Raw genomic sequence first — 20772 nt, 5'->3', positions numbered from 1 at the left:
GGATGCGGAGGTTTAAACTCTTAATCTTTTGTGAATCTCCTATCATTACACCTTAATAGCTTGTCTTTCATCTTTCACTATAAAGTAAACGACATATAGAGGTCAACTCTTAGAGCAAGGGGTTCATTTTTCAATTCAATCCATTAATCTTTCTCTAAGTCTAAGGAGCAGCTGTCCAAATTGAAGAATGGAATTTTCTCGACAGCCTCTGATGCATTCCTTAGTTTCTCTCTTTTTGGTTTCTTTTTTACCAGTACAAGCCCGCATGCATCAACTATTCACAGATAATAAGCACCCTTCTTCTCTAGTTTGCATCAGATAGACTTAAAGGAGTTAGGTAACTCCTTTGCATTCAATCATCATTATTTCAAAATCAACCCGCCTTTAGCCCCCACAGAATAAAACAGATTAGTGGCATCAAAACAAATCTATGAAACAGTTATAATATGGCTGAACATTAAGAGTTGATAGGAAAATCTAAGTTAGGATTAACAATTATATAATTAAATAGATATTGAACATCTAGTGCTTCTATAAAAAGAAATTCACGAACAAATACAATATGAAATCTATGTAAAAATTTCGAAGGGCTGCTACCCGAGCTAGGAAGGCTGACACTCACGTCTCTCTCATTTCTAGTGATTTTGCCAAATGCCATTGTAGGACGAAGGAGACTTACAAGTTAAAACCTCACTAAAGAAGCAGGAAAATGCCACTAGGGAGAAAAGAAGCACTTCATCTTCTCATGACTTGCTGCAGAACAATGAAAGATCCAAGTGCAGAAAGGTACGTGAAGCCTACACATTAGTTTAAGAAAACTTGGAGTTGCTTTCGTACTGTAAAATTCAAGAACTTAGACGCTTATCGGCTCTTTAACTTTTGCAGGTCCAACAGCTGCTCAAGTGACACCAAAGACCACCTGTCCTCTACTTGTGCAAATACCTTCTGATTGAGAGAATCTATAATAATGCTGATTTTACCAAAACCATATATCTGATGACCATCTTGCATTCGCCCGGGCTTAAGCTGGAACAACAAATCATTCTGTTGTGCATAAACTTCAATAACTCTTTTCAAGTTCATCTCATCCCCGCCACCTGTGCCGTCCATTTGGATTCCACTTTTCGAGCCCACAGAGGGACGGGATTGAGATTGCGCTGCTGCTTTTTTCTGAGTCTCAAACTGCCTTTGTTCAAGAACCCTAAGATAACTTATGTTCTCCCGCAAACCAGGTTCAGCCACCTCTGAGCCTTCAACAGCCTGGTTCATCATGTCTAGACCGACATTAAGTCGATAGCGAACGTGTTCATTTGCCAGAAGTTCAGGTGGAATAAGTTCCTTCCAACCCAAATACCATTTTGTCACTTCTTCAAAGTTCGGGTTTTTTGAGCATAACCAGTGATACAAAACTACTTCCCACTTGTTGAAGAATATATCCAGTATTGGAAGCATATGATGGATGGGAATAGCAGTAGCCCAAGTACGGACCCAATAGAACTGATCAAGGTTCTGATTTGCTGGATTTATTTGGAATTCATGCATTACATTTAACAACTTTGGAACAATAAATCTGACCATCAGTTTTTCCCAGTTAATTGTATCAAACACGGTCTTCCAAGGAGACAATATGTAGTATGCAGACATATCACTTGGGTGCCAAGCATGCAGTACACTTTCCAATCTGTTACGGATAGTGTGATAGCAGCTTTCCAACCTTTGACCCAATAAGGGCAGCCATGGATGAACCCAGGAATGGATTGGAATTGTTTCTCGACGTGGATCCCAGGAGTCCACAGCAGCTGATAACTTGGGCAAGACAATGTTTTCCAGTATTGTCTGAAGGACTGCAGGAGGCAACAGCTTCTCCCAAGACTCCAAAAAACGAAGCATTGGTTCAGGGTCCCTTGCCTGCCAGGTATTGGTGCCCGATATTCTAATGGCAGGGAAAACAACTTCCATGAATATTTGAGTATAAGGAGATGTAGCATCAGAGATAGTAAAAATGTCATCCCCTTGCAAAAGATACTTCCACCTGGAAACCACCTCTATTCCATGTGTTGGAGTTTGAAGTGGATCCCATCCTTGAAAAACACGTATAAATAAAGGCTGAGCATATGAGCATGCTATGCTTGACAAGTTGCAGAGTTTGTATTCCTCAGAATACTGCTGCTGCAAATCTGCAAATGCTGCTGCAAGGGAGTCTAGGTTCAGAGTACCAGATGTGCTCTCTTCCCCAATCCGGTCCAACACACTGACAATCTCTTCCATATTATCAAGCTGCCTTTTCTGGCGAGCTGCCTCAGCTTGGAACTTCTCCTTCTCCTTCTGCAAAGCAACAACTGTTTCTCTCTCATTTCGTAAATCACTGTCAATTTTTTGTATGTCGAGTTCCGCTAAATCCACAATCAACCTAATATTATGCTGAAGTTCAGGCATGGGAACATCATTTTCCCTTGCTTTATCTTCAGCGTTCAAGTTCTCCAGATTCGTCAAGACTCGAACCTGTGGACCCCTCATATCAAAGACCTTCTGAACAACTTCCAGGCCCTGCTCCTGCTTTTTGGCTAACAACTCTTCAGCTGTAATGTAAACCTTCTTTAGTTTTTTGGCTTGCTTTGACCAAAGCTTCTCTTTTGAGTGGCCTTCCACAGGTTGAGCAGGAAGAGCAACAGGCTTTCCCTCTGATTCTTGAAGAGTTGGTACACTAGTCTCCTTATAGTCGTTGAAGCCCATTCCCATATTCTTGGGCCTAAGCTTTGCCTCGACCGGAGCCAAAATTCCTTGCTCATTTTTTCCCAACCCACCTCCCTTATAACCCATCTTCTCAAGCAACTTCATCCCAATCCCCTTGGTATGCTTCTCAAAGCCACCAACATCACCACCAGGTTCCCTTCTCCCTGATTCAGATGATTTCTTGGCCAACATAGACTTCTCCTTTTCCCTTTCTTTCTCACGTCTTAGGGCACCTTCTTTAATCATCCTCCCAAAAGCAGTGGGCAGAAACTTCTCCTCTTCAATTTCAACCTGGGCCTGTATTTTGGTGTATTCATCAGCAGCAATATTCTTCGAGGAACTAGTACCAAATCCAAGGCCAACAGATGCTCCGGATCCCAAACCTTTGCTCTCTTCGGACATTTTCTGGTTCTTCTCCTCTTTGAAGTTGCGATCTATTTCTTGGTCGGGCATGACAGTTCCAGTTGAAACAAAGTTGACAGGTTTGGTGAGGTCAGCCTTCGTGGAAAGGCCTTTTTTCCGCTTCTTGCAGGATCCCTCATAGTCAGAGTCACTATCGTCGGAAGCAAAAACACCATAGAGGACATCATCCTTGGTTTGAACACGCTTCTTTTCTTTGCGCTTCCGGTAGTAGAACTCACCACTGATCCACTGACCATCTTCAAAATCGTTCTCCATCCCAAACCTTTCCATTTCCTGATGATCATCCATGTGGTGGAACTGCAGAAAACACGATTATACAGTGTCAGACCACCTACAAAACAATGATCTCTGTACTGGAAATTCAAAATCGGAGGCAAATCTTTGTGGAAGCCCTGAATGAGGCAAAACCATTAAAAGTTATAAAAGGTAATTAGTAACATAACCAATTAACCAACGCAGCAGGCAATCCTTGGTGGACAAAAAAATTTGTTAATTAGAAGATTCTTCCATAATGAATTTTCCTAAGACCCTAACATAAATATTAGATATGAAGTGATTATACTTCGGAAGAATTGGGTAATTGACCTAAAGTTTGTAACTTCATCCCAAAAACTCAAAACTGACAACATAAATATACGCATTTCATCTCTTGTAGCCTTATCTTTCCCTTCCCAAACGCCCTTTCAGAGTAATCTCAGCAGATCAATCAGTAATACTGATTAACGCACCCCAAAATGGCCTCCAAGCTTAGTGCTTTCTAAGAATATCCAAACACAATTAAGAAATTCAGACAGCAAAAGACAATTAAGACATTCTTACAGCAAAAAGACAAACAACACATGCTCCCCAAAGAAATCAGACCGATGCAGCCAAAAAATGAGTTATCATCATGGAGCATTACTCTCAATCACTACAGAAACTAAAATTTGAAAACGCTGCACAATTAATTTATGCAGAAAAGTGCACGATACAAACCAATTGAACCCTAATGTGGAGCTACAAAAACCGTGGACTATGCCATTACATGATATTATCCAAAAAGGGAAAAAACAGAAATTAAAAGATAAAATGATGTGAATTAAGCGCAAAAAAAAAGAGGAAGCTCAAACACCACACGCTCCTCGAATGTATCGGACCAACGTAGAAAATACAAAAGTTAGCACCCAGCATCAGTCTGAGCCAGTGTTAAAAAAAGCGGGCGCTTCCTCGCTTTAAGCGAGAAGCGAAGCGGAGCGGGAGGGGTATCGCTACTGCCATTAAAAGCGGCTCAGGTATGCATAAGCGATCGCTTCTCTCTAAAAAGCGAGAAGCGGTGAAGCGCCCAGAAGCAATCGAAGCGGACGATTTTTCAATTAAAAGACCTAAGTCTTTTTTCAATTAAAAGACCCAAATCACTGTTTCTGTTTTAGCACTTCTTCGACTTCTTCAACAGCAAACTAGGGTTCTTCTTCAAACCAGCGATTTCTTCCTCACTTCAAGCAGCGATTTGTTCAAGCAAACTAGGGTTCTTCTTCTTCTTCTTCAAGACTTCAACAGCAACTTAGTTTCAACAGGTATGTTTTCCAGATTTATTTTCATTCTTCTTCTTCTTCTTCTTTTTCTTTTCCTTTTTCTTTCTAAACGTCCAAAAAGCGCCGAAATGCTGGCGAATTTTTTTCAGAAAAATTCTGCCAAGTTTCTGCCCAATTTCTGCCCAATTATTATGTCTTTTATTCTTAGTTCTTATGGCTTTTCTTATGTGTTATGTAGTTGTTCTTTTAATGGCGCCAAAAGAAGATAGGAAATTTTTTAATTTTTTTTTTAAATTACGCTTCACTTAAAAAAAGCGGGCGCTTCGCTTCTCGCTTTTCGTGAAATGGGAGTTGTCGCTTTTCCTCGCTTCACGCTATTTTTAACACTGGTCTGAGCCACATAAAACTTATATTTCCGGGAAAAAAAGACCCTAATGAGAATCTATTTCCCAACAACTCTATGCATACAACTGCAAGAACAATATCTAGCTCGAACAATCAAATAAGCTGTTACCAAATCTCATCCAAAAAGAACAAGAACATAAATAAAGAGCAGCTAAAAAATGATTCTAATTCTATATCAATAAAAAGTAAGCCCGAATTAACTTAAACAAAAGGAAAAGAAGAAACAATACCTTGAGGGAAAACCAATTGCAGGGGCCAACAAATCACAGCAACTCAGCGTGAAACCAGAGGAAAGATTCTCGTTTTACCGTGTAGCAAACTCAAAAACCCTAGAATCAAGCAGAAAATTATGATTTTTTGATACAACAAGCTCAAACCTCAAAACCCTGGAGAGAGGAAGGAGGAGCAAATGAAGCGGCGGTCATAGAGAGAGAGAGAGAGAGAGTCAGAGAGATTTATGGCAATCCGATTACTTATTACGAAAATAGAAAAATACGAATGGAGAAATAGATGCTTGTTGTGGATGCCGAATATCGTTGTACTTATTTCTTAACAGAGAACGCAGTTACGAAGCCGTTTTCATGTCGTAAACAAAAAAGGAACAAAAAAGGACTTTTCAAAGTCGGTGATGAGGTTTTCTTTAAACGAAGGGAGTGGGAAAACAGCAGTTCACTTCAATTCAGAAACATATTCAACAAACGAAACATTCAAAGAAAGAAAATAGAAATTAGGGGAATTTAACAGAACAATAAGAAATATCAGTGGAGAAGTATACCTTTGGTATCCACACGGAGGCTAATAAGAGGAATGAAAGTCGAGAAATTGAGGGCGGAGGTAGTACGGCGACCGGAAGATGGAAATGAAGGTTTAGGGTGCAGTTGGAGTTACCTCACGTCTCGGGGAATGTCATGAATAGGGCGCGATCCCACCTAACGTCCATTTAGCCAAACCCACAAGTGAAACTACAATTCAATTACCCTTTTTTAATTACCCACAAGTGAAAACAAAAGTTCCTTTTTTGAAAAAACGAAATAAGTAAGATCTCATGCAACTATACATACTCTTTTTTCAATAAAATATCAGCATAATAAATACATCCACGTTAATGACAATAATAATTACAACAGTACGTAGATGCTAAAAGTTCCCAAAACTCGATGCCACAAGTGTATGAGCAATCTAGAGAATATACAAAACTAATACAACTACTGTCTGAACGGTAATAGACAGAAATAATAAACAAGGTATAGGGAGACTCCGGTGCTGCAAATCGTAACAAGGCAAGCGGCTCACCACTAAGTCTCTGTACGCGCCCGCGTGACCACTAGTAGTACCTATCTCAATACCTGCACATTCAGTGTAGAAGTGTAGCGTGAGTACGAAAAACAACGCGTACCGAGTAAGTATCTAGTCTAACCTCGAAAAAGTAGTGACGAGGGGTCGACTTGACACTTACTAGAGGTCAAATAACAATATAAATACATAAAGTAGACATGGTGAGTGTACAAGTAGTAACGAAGCAAACACATGTAACTACAATAATTTCACACAGGAGTCTATATCAGATCACTAAACATATCATATCCGGCTGCGAAGGCGCTAACTCAATTGTTACCAAACCAAATCCAGTTCCAATTATTAAGCACGAAGCTGACGAGACGAACGGCTCGATCACTTAGGAAGAGTGGTATTCAGTACTGCCGAGGCAAACGGCCTAATCCTATAAGAATAGTATTACGAACATGCCGAGGCGAACGGTCAGATCCCATAAGAGTAGTGTTACCATCCTACTGAGGAGAACGACCCGATCACATAAGAGTAGTGTTACTATCCTGCTGAGGAGAACTGCCCGATAACATAAGAGTAATTTATTTCACTGCCTAGGCGAACGCCCGGATCCCATAGAAGTAGAGAAATTTACCTCGCTCACGGAAACACTTGCGAGAGGAAAAGACACGGATCTATAGTTTATCAAGTATTCCCCAATTTTTCTAAAGTAAGAGACTAAGTTGATATCTTTAATTAAAATCCTCAATCTCAGTCCTAATCAAGATAATTAATACACACGATAGGCATAAAATAGCACAATTAAAGGCATAATGTGAATCTAAGTCTACCCGGACATATTATGAATATAGCTACGTACGGGCTCTCGTCACCTCGTGCATACGTAGCTCCCCTCAACAAGAAGCACGCAACAATTAATACACCTAAGGGGAAAAGTTCCCTCTTACAAGGTTAGGCAAGAGACTTACCTCGGTTCCAAGTCCTCAATCCGGCTCTTCAACCTCACTAGAACTCCTCAAACGGCGTGGAGGACTGAGAAACTAACCAAAAGTCCTACAAACTAATAAATATATGCTCAAAAGTTTATAATTTAGCTATTAGAGTAATTATCCAACCCAATTTGGAAGATTCCTAGAATTTACCCCAGGCCCACATGCCCGGATTCCAAAATTTTCGAATATAAATGTTACTCATGACCTCACGAACTCAAATATATAATTTTTCCCAATTACCTAATAAAGTATGGTCAAATCTTATTTTCACCAAACCCTAGATTCCAAAAAAATCTCATAGTTTTTCCCTTAATCTCACGTTAAATCTACCCATAATCCGTGTATTTAACTCAAGAATTGATATGGAGCACTTACCTCTTGATGTTGAGGAAAATCCCCCACAGATGCTCTCAAAAACCGCCCAAGACCAAGTGGGAAATGAGAGAAAAGAGACTAAGTCCCGTAATAAAAACCAGGTCTGCCCGGTGATCTCTTCTTCGCGATCGCGAAGGCATAACTTGCCCAGGCAGTGAAGTCCTTCTTCGCGAACGCGAGGGAAGTCTCGCAACCATGAAGGCTTGCCCAGCCTGAGCTTCACGAACGCGGTCAGTCCTTCATGAACGCGAAGAGGAAACGTGACTGACCCACCCCAGGCCCTTTGTTCTACGCAAACGCGGGCCGTTATACGCGAACGTGAAGGCTAGCAGTCCCAGACCTTCGCGAACGGGGCCCCATGAATGCGAACGCGAAGGTTAAAATGCCCAGTTCCCCAATTCCTTCTCCGCGAACGCTCTCCACCTCTACGTTCGTGAAGAAGGAAACAAGAACCAGCAATATCATATTTTTAGACTTAGCTCCGGGTGGTCCGAAATTCATCCGATCCATCCGGGACCCCGACCAATCGCACCAACAAGTCCATAAACATAATGCAGACCTGCTCAAACCCTCGAAACATGTAAAACAACATCAAAATCAAGAATCGTACCCCAAAACCAACTTGAATCAACATATGAACTTCAAACTTTCAATTAGCTCTTAACGTATCGAATCATACTTAGACTACTCGGAAAGATACCAAATTTTGTGTACAAGTCTCAAATAACCATACAGAACTATTCCCAGACTCGGAATCCCAAACGACCTCGATAACACCAACATCTACTCCAAACCAAATTTAAAGAACTAGAAAACATTCAATGAACCAACTTTCCACAATAAGCTCCGAAACGCTCCCGAATCACCCGAAATCCGATCCAAACAAACGCCCAAGTCCAAAATCATCATACGAATCTATTGGAACCTTCAAATACTGTCCTGGGGTCATTTACTCAAAATGTTGACTCAAGTCAAACTTGGCCACCTTAGCCCACTATTAAGGAACTAAGTGTTCCGATTTCAGCCCGAACCCTTTCAAACCTAAACCAACCATCCCCGCAAGTCATAAAATAGTAAAAGCACAAACAAGGAGTCTTAACTAGGGGAACGAGGATCTAGTACGCAAAACGACCGGTCGGGTCGTTACATTCTCCACCTTTTAAATAAATGTTCGTCCTTTAACGGGTCTAGAATCAAACCCGGAGTGTTAAATAAGTGCGGATATATGTTCCTCATGTCCTCCTCGGCCTCCCAAGCTGCTTCCTCGACTGGTTGAGCCCTCCGCTGGTCCTTTACATCATAAATCTTCTTGGACCTCAACTAGCGAACCTGCTTGTCAACAATGGCAACTGGCTCCTCCTCATAACCTAGACTCTCATCTAGCTGAACCGTGTTGTAATCTAACACATGCGACATATCGGCATGGTACCTCCGGAACATAGACACGTGAAAAACCGGACGAACTCCCGATATTTTGTGAGGCAAAGCAAGCTCATCAGCAACCTCCCCAACTCGCCTCAGCACCTCAAATGGGCCAATAAACCTTGGGCTCAGCTTGCCCTTCTTCCCGAACCTCATGATGCCCTTCATCGGCGAGACTTTCAAGAGAACCTTATCGCCCACCATAAATGATAAATCACGCACCTTGTGATTCGCGTAACTTTTCTGTCTGGATTGTGTTGTGCGAAGCCGCTGCTCAATCAACTTTACATTCTCCAAGGCATACTTCACTAAATCAGTGCCATATAACTTAGCCTCGCTGGGCTGAAACCATCAGATGGGTGAACGACATCGCCGACCATATACAGCCTCAAATGGAGCCATCTCGATGCTGGGCTGATAATTGTTGTTGTAAGCAAACTCGGCCAAGGCCAAGAATTTATCCCACTACCCCCTCCGAAGTCAATGAAACATGCTCTGAGCATATCCTCTTGAATCTGAATTGTCCGCTCCGACTGCCCGTTAGTTTGCATATTAAAGGTTGTGCTGAGCTCTACTCTGGTACCCAACTCGCTTTGTACTGCTCTCCAGAAATGCGATGTGAATTGAGGGCCTATCGGATATGATGGAAACAGGCATAGTGGCACACCATGCAACCGGACGGTCTCCTGAATGTAAATCTGGGCCAACCTCTGTGATGATTAAGTAGTCACCACCGGAATAAAGTTTCCTGACTTGGTCAGCCTGTCGATAATGACCCAAACGATATAAAACTTCCTCAACGTCCGCGACAACTCAACAACAAAGTCCACAGTGATGTGCTCCCACTTCCTCTCTGGTATAACCATCTGCTGGAGTAGGCCACCTGGCCTCTGGTGCTCATACTTAACCTGCTATAAATTTAGACATCTCGCTACATACTCAACTATGTCCTTCTTCATCCGCCGCCATCGATAATGCTGCCTCAGGTCGCGATACATCTTCGTAGCACCTGGATGAATGGAATATCGAGAACTGTGTGCCTCCTCTAGAATCTTCTCCCTTAATCCATCAACATTAGGAACACACAGCCGACCCTGGAGTCGTAGAACACCATCCTCACCGATAGTAACCTCCTTGGCACCACCCTGTAATACTATTTCTCTGAGGACCAACAAGTGTGTATCATCGTACTGATGAGCCTTGATCCGCTCAAGTAATAAAGACTGAGCCACAACACATGTAAGAACTCGATTAGGCTCTAAAATATCCAACCTCATAAGTCTATTAGCTAAGGACTAAATGTCCAGAGCCAATGGCCTCTCCTCTACCGAAATGAATGCCAAACTACCCATACTCTCGGCCTTTCTGCTCAAGGCATCCGCAACCACATTCGTCTTGCCCGGATGGTAAAGGATGGTAATATCATAGTCCTTAAGTAACTCAAGCCACCTGCGCTGCCTCAAATTAAGGTCCTCTGCTTAAACAAATGCTGCAAGCTGCGATGATCGGTGTAAACCTCACATGACAGCCCATAGAGATAATGCCTCCATATTTTGAGAGCATGAACTATCGCGCCCAACTCCAAATCATGCATGGGGTAATTTTTCTCGTGGGGCTTCAGCTGACGTGAAACATATGCAATAACTCGCCCCTCCTATATCAATACACAACCCAAGCCAATGCACGAGATGTCCTAATACACAATATACATCCCTGAACCGGAGGTCAACACTAACACTGGTGATGTAGTCAAAGCGGTCTTGAGCTTCTGATATCCCGCGTCGCAATCATCGGATCATCTAAACAGAGCACTCTTCCGGGTCAATCTAGTTAAGGGCGCTGCAATAGACGAGAAACTCCCCACAAATCGATGATAATAACCTGTTAACCCTAAGAAACTCCTGATTTCGATCGCTGTGGTAGGACGAGGCCAGCGCTGGACTGCCTCAATCTTCTTGGGATCCACCTTAATACCCTCACCTAATACAACATGCCTCAAGAAAGCCACGTCATCCAACCAGAACTCGCATTTGGAGAACTTAGCATAAAACTTTTGTTCCCGCAAGGTCTGAAGCACTAACCTCAAGTGCCACTCGTGCTCCTCTATACTACACAAATAGATCAATATGTCATCACTAAAGACAATGACAAACGAGTCAAGATATGGCCTGAACACCTGATTCATCAAATCCGGAAAGCCATCTTCGGAATATCCGAAGCACGAATTTTTAGCTGATGATACTCAGATCTCAAGTCGATCTTAGAGAACACCCTGGCACCCTGCAACTGGTCAAACAAATCATCAATGCGTGACAAGGGGTGCTTATTCTTGATGGTGACTTTGTTCAACTGGTGGTAATCAATGCACATCCGCATACTCCCATCCTTCTTTTCACAAACAACACCGGTGCGCCCCAATGCGACACATTGGGTCTAATGAACCCCTTCTCAAGCAACTCTTAAAGCTGCTCATTTAACTCTCTCGGCCCCTTGGAAGCCATACGATAAGGCGAAGTAGAAATAGGCTGGGTGCCTGGCACCAAAATAAATGCCGAAATCGATATCCCGATCTGGGAGCAAACTTGGTAGATCCGCATGAAATGTATCAAAAAACTCTCGTACCACCGGCACTGAATCTAACGCGGGAGTCTCTGCAGTAGTATCCCAGACAAAGTCCAAGCAAGCCAAATAACCCTTCTCGACCATATGTCGAGCCTTCAAGGAAAAAGTAACCAGGCTGGAAGTACCGACGGACAAACCCCTCCACTCTAATTTGGGAAACTCAAGCATCGCCAAGGTAACAGTCTTGGCATGACAATCATGAATGGAATGGTACGGGGACAACCAGTCCATGCCCAAGATAACCTCAAAATCAACCATATCGAGCAATACAAGATCTGCTCTGCTCTCATATCTACATAAAGTCACCACACAGGATTAGTAGACCCGATCCACAATAACAGAATCACCCACTACATAGACATATATATAGGAATGCCCATGGACTAGCGAGGTACATCCAGATAAGGAGCAAATAGAGAAGAAACATAGGAGTAAGTAGACCCTGGATCAAATAATACCGAGGCATCCCTACACAAGACAAAAATAGTACATGTGATCACTTCATCACAGGCAATTGCCTCTGGCCTGGCGGGGATAGCATAGAATCTAGCTGGAGCGCCACCTGACTGGCCTCCACCTCTAGGCACCACTACCCACATGCCATCCGCCTCTGGCGGGGCGGGCGAGTGGTAGCTGGTGCAGTAATCAAGTGTCGGTGGTCCTGCTGCGCGACCTTGCTCGGAAGTCTGGGACAAAACCTCTTCACATGGCCAAGATCCCTGCACTCGAAACAACCCCTAAGAGCAGTAGGCTACTGACTTGAAGTCTCACCCTGATGGCCTGAATACCCATTGGAGGAACCCTGAATAGTTGGCGGATGGTAAGTACTCTCTGGAATGGCACTGAAGTAGTGTCATGCTACCTTGAATAGCTGGCAGACGGTAAGTACTCTCTGGAATGGCACTGAAGTAGGGTCGTGCTAACCTGAATATCTGGCAGACGGTGGTGCTAACTGCATGGGCCTGCTAGTCTGACCCCTCATGAATTGACCTATGTCCCTAGGTAGGGTGCCAGTGAATCCTCCAAACTGCCGGGGCCACTTGTCCCTTAGTGCAAACTCTCCATTGCGGTTGCGAATATGCTTGATCCTCCAAGCTATATCCACAACCTGATGAAAAGGAGTCCACATCTTTGCCTCACGGGGCATAGAAACCTGAATCTCCGGATGCAGACCTGCAATGAAGCTCCGCACCCTCTCTGCATTTGTGGGGAGTATAATAGCTGCATGGCGAGAAAGTTGGTGAATCTCGCCTCATAGTCGATCACAAACATATGAACCTGGCGGAGTCGCTCAAATTGACCCGAAGCTCCTCTCTCTCAGAAGGTGGTATGTATTTCTCCAAGAACAAATGTGTAAACAGATCCCAAGTCAAGGGATGTGAACCTGCTAGCCTGCTAAGGAGGTAAGCCTGCCACCATCTACGGGCCTTGCCCTCAAGCTGAAAGGTGGTGAAGTCCACCCCATTGGACTCCAATATCCCCATGTTCCGTAGCCTATCCTTGTACGGGTCAATGAAATCTTGGGGGTCCTCTGATCGCTCACCCCCAAAGTTAGGGGGGTGAAGTCTAGTCTATCTGTCCAAGCACTTATGCTGATCAACACTCGTGACTGGTACAGTCTCTGGCACAACCGCTGCAACTGGCTGGGCCCCGCCCGCAGTTAGTGCACCTGGGGTCTAATAAACAGTAGCTACGTGCCTGGAGCTTGAGCAGTAGGGATTTGTGCTCCCCCTCCCGCATGAGATGTGGCTAGGTCCACTAGAAATAAATCAGCATGCGTCATAGAGTCCATGAACCGCAACATACGGCCCATGACCTCCTGGAATCCCGGTGCAGACATGAAATCTGCTGGGTTGGCTCAGTTGTAGGTGCCTCATCCTGCTCCTCAATAACAGGATCCTCCACTGGATCCACTGATGGCACAATGGGAGCAACTCTAGGACGCCCTTGTCCTCTGATAGAAGCTGGAGCCCTCCCCCGGCCTCTGCCTCGGCCTCTAGCAATGGGGGGGGGGGGGGGAACTCCTCTACTGCCTGGTACATCCGCCGCGGGCGTTCTCACTATCTGTGAGAGATCAATAGAAAGATACTTAGCACAATATCAACTGAACAATAGGAGATGAAGAACGAGAAGTTTCCTAACACCCTATAGCCTCTCGAATATAAGTATGGATGTCTCCACACGGATCCGCCGGACTCTACTAGGCCTGCTCAGGGACTCGTGAGACCTATGTGAACCTAAAGCTCTAATACCAAGCTGTCACGATCCAAAATCCATAATAGGTCGCAATGGCACCTAACGCTGCCGTTGGACAAGCCCACAAGTGAAACTACAATTTAATTACCCCTTTTTAACATTTAAAACAAAAGTTCCTTTATAGAAGAACGAAATAGGTAAGAACTCATGCAACCGTACGTACTCTTTTCTCCAACAAAATACCAGCGTAATAAATATATCCATGGTAATGATAGTAATAATAAGTACAACAGTACGTAGATGCTAAAAGCCCTCAAAACCCGGCGCCACAAGTGCATGAGCAATCTAGAGAATATACAAAACAAATACAATTTCTGTCTGAAAGGTAATCAACAAAAATAATAAACAAGGTAGAGGGAGACTCTGGTGCTGCAGATCGTAACAAGGCAATCAGCTCACCACTAAGTCTTCGTAGAAGGTCGGCTACACGCCCGCGTGACCACTGGTAGTACCTGTCTCAATACCTGCACATTCAGTGCAGAAGTGTAGCGTGAGTACCAAAAACAACGCGTACCCAGTAAGTATCTAGTCTAACCTCGAAGAAGTAGTGATGAGGGGTCGACTTGACACTTACTAGAGGTCAAATAATAATATAAATACATAAAGTAGACATGGTGAGTTCACAACAAATAGCAACGAAGAAAATAAAAGTAACTACAGTAATTCCACACATGAGTCTATATCAAATAACTAAACATATCATAACCGGCCCTAAAGGCACTAACTCAATTCTTAGCAAACCAAATCCAGTTCTAATTATTAAGCACAAAGCTGCCAAGGCAAACGGCCGGTGACCTAATGAATCGTGGTACTCAGTACTGACGAGGTGAACAACCCGATCCCATAAGAATAATATTACCAACCTGCCGAGGCGAACGACGCGATCCCATAAGAGTAGTGTTACCATCCTGCTGAGGCGAACGACTCGATCCCATAAGAGTAATTTATTTCACTGCCGAGGCGAACAGCCCGATCACATAAGAGTAGAGAAATTTACTTCGCTCGCGAGACGAGAAGACACAGATCTATAGTTTATCAAGTATTTCCCAATTTTTCTAAAGTAAGAGACTAAGTCGATATCTTTAATTAAAATCCTCAATCTCAGTCCTAATCAAGATAATTAATACACACGATAGGCATAAAATAGCACAATTAAAGGCATGATGCGAATCTAAGTCTACCCGGATATATTGTGAATATAGCTACGTACGGGCTCTCGTCACCTCGTGCATACGTAGCTCCCCTCAACAAGTAGAACACAACAATTAATACACCTAAGGAGATGAGTTCCCTCTTACAAGGTTAGTCAAGACCTCAATCCGGCTCTTCAACCTCACTAGAACTCCTCAAACTACGCCGAGGACTCCGAAACTAACCAAAAGTCGTATAAACTAATAAATATATGCTCAAAGGTTCATAATTTGGCTATTAGAGTAATTAGCCAACCTAATTTGGAAGATTCCTAAAATTTACCCGCAGGCCCACGTGTCCAAATTCCGAAATTTTTTGAATATAAATGTTACCAATGACCTCACGAACTCAAATATATAATTTGTTCCCAATTACTTAATAAAATTTGTGGTCAAATCTTATTCTTACCAAACCCTAGGTTCCAACAAAATCTCACAATTTTTCCCTTAATCTCACGTTAAATCTACCCATAATCGGTATATTAACTCAAGAATTAATAAGGCTCACTTACCTCTTGATGTTGATGAAAATTCCCCACAAAATGCTCTCAAAATCGCCCAAGACCAAGTGGAAAATGAGAGAAAAGAGACCAAGTCCAATAATAAAAACCAAGTCAGCCCGGTTGGTCTAGGTAGTGAAGTCCCTTTTCGCGAACGCAAGGGCAGTCTCACAACCGCGAAGGCTTGCCCATCCTGAGCTTTGCGAACGCGGTCAGTCGTTCGCGAACGCGAAGAGGAAACACGACTGACCTACCCTAGGCCCTTTATTTTACGCGAACGCGGGCCCTTATACGCGATTGCGAAGGCTACCAGTCCCAGTTTGCAAACGTGGCCCCATGAACGTGAAAGCGAAGGGAAAATGCCAGTCCCCCATTTCTTTCTTCGCGAATGTGATTCCACCTCCGCATTCGCAAAGAAGGAAAACGGAACCAACAACATCAGATTTTCAGACTTATCTTCGGGTGGTCCGAAATTCACATGATCCACCCGGGACCCCGACCAATCGCACCAGTAAGTCCATAAATATAATATGATCTACTCGAACCCTCGAAACACGTAAAACAACATCAAAATCACGAATCGTACCCCAAAACCAACTTGAATCAACTTATGAACTTCAAACTTTCAATTAGCTCTGAACGCGTAGAATCATACTTAGACTACTCAGAATGACATCAAATTTTGCGTACAAGTCATAAACCACCATACGAAACTATTCCCAGACTCGGAATCCCAAACGAACCTCGATAATACCAAATTCTTCTCCAAACCAAATTTAAAGAACTAGAAAACCTCAATGAACCAACTTTCCACATTGAGCGCCGATACGCTCCCGGATCACCCGAAACCCGATCCGAACACACACCCAAGTCCAAAATTATCATACGAACCTATTGGAACCTTCAAATACGGGTTCGAGGTCATTTACTCAAAATGTTGACTCAAGTCAAACTTGGCCACCTTAGGCCATTGTTAAGGAACTAAGTGTTCTGATTTCAACTCGAACTCTTCCAAACCTAACCCAACCATCCCCGCAAGTCATAAAACAGTAAAAGCACATACGGGGAGTCTTAATAAGGGAAATGGAGATCTAGTAAGCAAAATGACCAGTCGGGTTGTTATAAAGAATTATTAAAAAAAGCAAATTAGCAGTTTGTTTGGATGGTTGTTATGTATTATTTCATAATGGATTGTATACTATTGTATTGTACTGTACCATTTTGATGTATATAATATTTGGATAGATTCTATTGTTTGCCGTTGTTTCATGATGTCATGCACCTAACATATTAAAAATAAATTTGCAATATTATAAAGTAAAAGTAAGGTACGAGGTAATATTATTATATAAAAAGATACAGTAAAGGATAAAATAAAATTATTTAATAATAAAATAAGGACAAGATGAAAGAAAAAACTAAGGTAACGACGTGACCATACCAAATTGATCGTTCCATAAAGTGGCACTTTTCATTGTTATGTAACGACGTATTTACCGATAAGATACAATAAAAATTTAAGTAACAATCAAAATAAATATTGTATTTAAAGTAACAATATGATTCAATACAACAGGTAACAACTATCCAAACAAAGGCTCCACTATTGTTAAAAGAAAATTTGAAGGTACCAAAAAAATAAAATGTTTAGGGCCACCTACCCATAAAATGGAAAAAATTAGATGGATTGGCCACTTTTGGCGCCGGCTATTAGAATTTAGCCATATTTTAAATTATAATGGCAAAATAGTCATTGATCCGATTAAATTGACATTTTCGTCCCCCAACTAAAATACAACACACAATTCCAACAACCGGTACTGGATTTCAAAGGTTTGACAAGTGCAACCCTACTAAAATATGATGGAGTTCAAACCTCATGAATAATTGCTGTTATTTGAACCTTTACTCGTTTAAACTCCAGTAGTGATTCCTGGTGTTTGAACCTTTACTAGTTCAACAGTAACCCTAATAGCAAAGTTATTACAGAGGATAACTTTAATTTAAAGTTCATAAATTATTCCTGGAATTTGATATGTGAATTTAACTCCAAGAAAATATCATAGAGCTTGAACCTTTATTATTTCGAACTTCAGGAATCGTTCCTGGAGTTTTATTTACTGTGAAACACAAAACAAGAGAATCTTTAAATATTAGGAGTTTTCACCGCACCAGCAAGCTTTTTGTCTCAAGTTCGATAAAGTGTATCAAACCTTTAGAAATTAGTGTTCATTCATTAATATAAGATGGTCGACCCGATCGTTACCGCATACCACGTGTGTTTTTGACCCGATCGGTCATTTTCAGTGTTAAGTTTTTATTCATGTGAGCATGTGATTTTTACCTTACTAAAAGATACTCCTACAAAATTAAAGAAATATATTTTTTTTCAAATTGTTTTCAATTTTATAGGATTTTTGTAGAATTTTTATTAATTGTTTGCATTTTGGTTTTAATTTTGTTAAAATCATGAAAATGCCCCAAAAATGTCAAAAATATCATGCATTGCATATTAGACTTTGTGTCCATATTTTAAGATTAATTAGTTAATTAATTGCTTTTATCAAAATGAAAAATCACAAAAAATTTGCTCATTTTTACATTTTTAGCTTTTAATTTTAGATTGGTAATTTTCTCTTCAATAATTTAGGATTAACTAATTTTTGTGAATATAATAAATAGATAATTAGTTTAATTTTACAAATTATATTAATTTAGAATTTAATTTAGTGTTTTAATTAATTGGAGAAAAAGAAAAACGAAAAAACAAAGAAAAGAAAAATAGAAAAAAATGTATTTGGTCTTGTTTCTTTAAAATTTGGCCAATCTTTAAAATTGGCCCAATTAAGTTTTAAAGTCCCATCCAGACCCAGGCCCAAAGACCTGTCTACCCGGTCCAATCCCCTTAGCCCCAAAACGACCCCGTATTGACCCCTCTTTAATCCAGTTGTTGATCATCATGAATCTAACGGCTGGGAACTGGTCGTTCTTTTTGTATAAGACTGTCCGAAATCAGAGACCCCTCTCTCATTCGTCTCTATACCCTCCCATAAGAAATCCTAGCCGCCCTTATAACCCCTCGCCGGCTCCGCCTCCCGGAAATCACCCTATGGCTACGGAGCGTCACCAAACAACCCCAAATCAACACACCTTAACCGTCTTCACCCCCTCTTTCCATATATCACCTTAGTTTCCATCGAACAAGTCCCCAACCCCTCGAATCTCAGATCTAAGAACCCAGAAACCCTAATTTTTCCCCTTTCGTTCTTGGTCAGCTTCTGGGTTGATTGAACCCAAGACCTCCTTTAGTCGACTGTTCTTGCTAAGAATAGTTGATTAATGGTTGTCCCAGTTCATTTTTCTCCTTTGAATCGGTTGAGTTCATAACTAGTCCATTCCTGGAACGAGTTTAGGTAATTCCTCTCACTTTTCTGTTTATTTTTGTTTTTGTTTTCTTTTTTTTTTCTTCTTCATGTTCAGTTTCTTATCTAGCCGCATGATTTGGGTTTTCTCTTTTCTTTGACTGTTAATTTGTTTGCTTAATCTGTTTATTAGAGTAACTGACATGCTAAAATTTCATCATTTGAAGTTCAATTTTAATTTGCTTAAGTTCAAGTTAACTAGGTTTAATGTTTTAGGTTTTGGTAAATTGTTTGTTCTGTTTTCTTTTCGTGTTTGTTTCTTTTTTATATTTGTTTCAATGTTTAATTAAGTTGATTAGAATAGTGTTAAGAGTTAATTAAAAACCTATTTGGCCGATTTCTGATTAATCATTAAGAATACCTTAGCCTTAGTTGATTAATCTGGTTGATTGCAAAATAATTAAGACGATTTTTATGTTTTCTTTGCATAAGCATTCTGGTTTTTGTTAGTTGTTGTTTGGTTGCAAGCTTAAATGCAATATTTGTCTAGGATTAGTTAGATAAAACTTGTCAATTAGGTTTAAACCTTAGAATTGAAACCTAGGCTTTAGTTTAATTTCAGAAATAAAAGGTAAATACCCCAAGACTACAAATTGAAGCAAGTTTAAGAAACCCTAATCATCTAGCTGGTTCTAGAAAGTCCTAAAGAGATTTCCAGAACCAGAATAGGATCAGATTTGTTTAGAACTGAAATATCTAGTAAATGAAAGGGTAAAATTGGGTTTCACATAAGGTAAAAAATTAGAAGGTTCTAGCACTTTGTACAGCCGTCCCATTCTTAGTAAAAAAATGCTGAAATTGGGTGGGAAAAAGGACATACAATTGTCAAAGAAGTTGTACTATTCTTACATTACAAAATTTAGGTTAGAATATTCCCTTTTTGATGCCATCTTTGTATACACTATAAAAAGAAAGCCATTCACTCATTCTCACACACATTAATCAACACATTTTGACCTAAAATTTCAGAACACAAAGAAAAACCCTTGAAACTTTTTTGGCCTTAAAACTTCAGTTTTCTAGCTAGATTTCTAGGTTAGTTCTTCGAGTACTCTGATTTTCTGGGAAGCTTGAGTGTTGGTTCTTGGTTTTTTCTGGTCTGTTTTCCTTGCTGCTGCTGTTTGGTTCTATTTGCTGCTCATTCTTCAAAGTTTCAATCAGTATTTTCCTCTGTTTTTTGCTGGTCCCGCTGTTCTTTAAGATACTGATTTTACCTCCCTAGATGTATTGTCTATTTGGAATGATATATTATCAACAAGTCCGCAAGTTATGTGTAATGAATGAGTATTCTTTCATGTGATAGTTGACTGATTTGGAATGATATAATGAATGAGTTCTCATTTGTTATTCAATGTGTGGTGCTATAAAAGTTGTTGCTCCGAATCTCAAAAAACCATTATGCTCGGTTAAAATGGCACTTGCTACCTTTTTTTACACTTAGTCTTGCATCATGAGCCCATGATAGGTTTTGACCACTTTTCAGTAGTATTACTTACTGTTTTCTCTTTACTCTTTTGAATGTATAGTGCTAATAAACTACTCTTCACAAAGTTTTTTTCTTATTTTCTTGGTTGTATGTGGAGTTGTAACAAGAAAAGGAAAGCTTTGAGATCCTTTGGTTTGGAACAAAGATG

At 41.1% G+C, this 20772-nt stretch overlaps 1 protein-coding gene across 2 annotated transcripts; it reads right to left on the bottom strand.

Moving 5' to 3' along the window:
* Positions 1-427: 427 nt before the first annotated feature.
* On the bottom strand, positions 428-6020 carry LOC109236490 (septin and tuftelin-interacting protein 1 homolog 1-like). Of its 2 annotated transcripts, none has more exons than XM_019402678.1 (3): positions 5848-6020; positions 5303-5458; positions 428-3453 (listed from the first exon to the last, which is right to left on the bottom strand). In XM_019402678.1, exon 3 carries the CDS (start codon positions 3442-3444, stop codon positions 862-864), a length of 2583 nt encoding a protein of 860 aa, XP_019258223.1. In that variant the 5' UTR covers positions 3445-3453; positions 5303-5458; positions 5848-6020; the 3' UTR covers positions 428-861. The 2 variants fall into 2 exon arrangements, with proteins under 2 accessions (XP_019258223.1, XP_019258222.1); XM_019402677.1 differs by having other exon boundaries at positions 5303-5401.
* Positions 6021-20772: the final 14752 nt, after the last annotated feature.

Source organism: Nicotiana attenuata, unplaced genomic scaffold (genome assembly GCF_001879085.1).
Source record: "Nicotiana attenuata strain UT unplaced genomic scaffold, NIATTr2, whole genome shotgun sequence".
NCBI classification, from domain to species: Eukaryota; Viridiplantae; Streptophyta; class Magnoliopsida; order Solanales; family Solanaceae; genus Nicotiana; species Nicotiana attenuata.
The sequence above is the reverse complement of the archived record's forward strand: the minus strand, read 5'-3'. Positions and strand labels throughout refer to the sequence as shown.